We start from the raw sequence: 1,313 nt of genomic DNA on the forward strand, positions 1-1,313 counted from the left end.
GAAAATTTTCGAGAAGAGTGCGAAGAGCCCTAACACATCTTTTACCTAGATTTACCATTTGTTTACATTTTGCCCCATTTGTTTTTATCATTCTCTGTCAAAAAATAGAGGTACATAGTTTTTTTTTCTGAACCTTTGAGAGTAAATACTTTAGTGTTTATTTCCTAAAAACAAGTATATTCACTTACACAACCACAGTCGAATTATCAAAATCAAGAAATTTAACATTGAGGAGAGCGGGACACTGGGCTTCAGAGTGGTGACCTTTGAATCGCACGTGACGAGATAGTGAATTCAAAATGGGTGATGTGGAGAAGGGCAAGAAGATTTTTGTTCAGAAATGTGGCCAGTGCTACACTGTGGAAAAGGGAGGCAAGCACAAGACTGGGCCAAATCTACATGGTTTGTTTGGGCGGAAGACGGGTCAATCCCCTGGATTCACTTACACGGATGCCAATAAGACCAATGGTATCACTTGGGGAGAGGACACACTGATGGAGAATTTGGAGAATCCCAAGAAGTACATCCCTGGAACAAAAATGATCTTCGCTGGTGTCTTAGTCATCTAGTGCTACTATAACAGAAATACCACAAGTGGATGGTTTTAATGAAGAGAAGTTTATTTCCTTACAGTAAAGTAGGCTAAAAGTCCAAATTCAGGGTGTCAGCTCCAGGGAAAGGCTTTCTCTCTCTCAGCCTTCTCATCAGCGTTCCCCCGGACTAGGAGCTTCTCTGTGCGGGGACCCCGGTCCAAAGGACGCGCTCTGCTCCTGGCACTGCTTTCTTGATGGTATGAGGCCCCCTGTCTCGCTGCTCTCTTCTGTCTTTTATATCTCAAGAGATTGCCTCAGGACACAATCCAGTCTGTAGATCAGGTCCTGCCTTACTAACACAACTGCCACCCATCCTCCCTCATTAACATCATACAGGCAGGTTTACAACATACAGGAAAATCACACTGTACCAGGAATCGTGCACCTAGCCAAATTGATACACACATTTTTTGGGGGACATAATTCAAACCATGACAGCTGGCATTAAGAAGAAGGCAGAAAGGGCAGACTTGATAGCTTATCTCAAGAAAGCTACTAATGAGTAATAGTCGGCCACTGCCTTGTTTATTACAAAATAGTAATGTCCTTTGACTTTTTTTTATATGTACCGTATTTAAATTGATCTCATACACCAGAATTCATATCATGAGTGTCTGATAGAGTGTTTTTGTTGGACAGTCCTGAATTAAATAAGATTGGCTGTAGTTAAATAAATATGATGAAACTTTTTAAATTTTAATAGTAATTTCAGTTCAACAA

At 40.8% G+C, this 1,313-nt stretch overlaps 1 protein-coding gene across 1 annotated transcript; it reads left to right on the plus strand.

Annotated features, from left to right (window-relative positions):
- The first annotated feature begins 287 nt into the window (after positions 1 to 287).
- LOC101351271 (cytochrome c-like) lies at positions 288 to 1,099 on the plus strand. The gene is made up of 2 exons (XM_004386358.2): positions 288 to 560; positions 1,043 to 1,099. Exons 1-2 carry the CDS (start codon positions 300 to 302, stop codon positions 1,097 to 1,099), a joined length of 318 nt encoding a protein of 105 aa, XP_004386415.1. The 5' UTR covers positions 288 to 299.
- The last annotated feature ends 214 nt before the right edge of the window (positions 1,100 to 1,313 follow it).

Source organism: Trichechus manatus, unplaced genomic scaffold (genome assembly GCF_000243295.1).
Source record: "Trichechus manatus latirostris isolate Lorelei unplaced genomic scaffold, TriManLat1.0 scaffold00162, whole genome shotgun sequence".
NCBI lineage: Eukaryota > Metazoa > Chordata > Mammalia > Sirenia > Trichechidae > Trichechus > Trichechus manatus.

What these genes read in the sequence shown, in the direction of transcription:
- LOC101351271 (XM_004386358.2), top strand. Translation starts at nt 300, where the DNA reads ATGGGTGATGTGGAGAAGGGCAAGAAGATTTTTGTTCAGAAATGTGGC. An exon ending in TGATCTTCGCTGGTGTCTTA is followed by an intron (nt 561 to 1,042) that starts GTCATCTAGTGC and finishes GCTGGCATTAAG; the next exon opens with AAGAAGGCAGAAAGGGCAGA.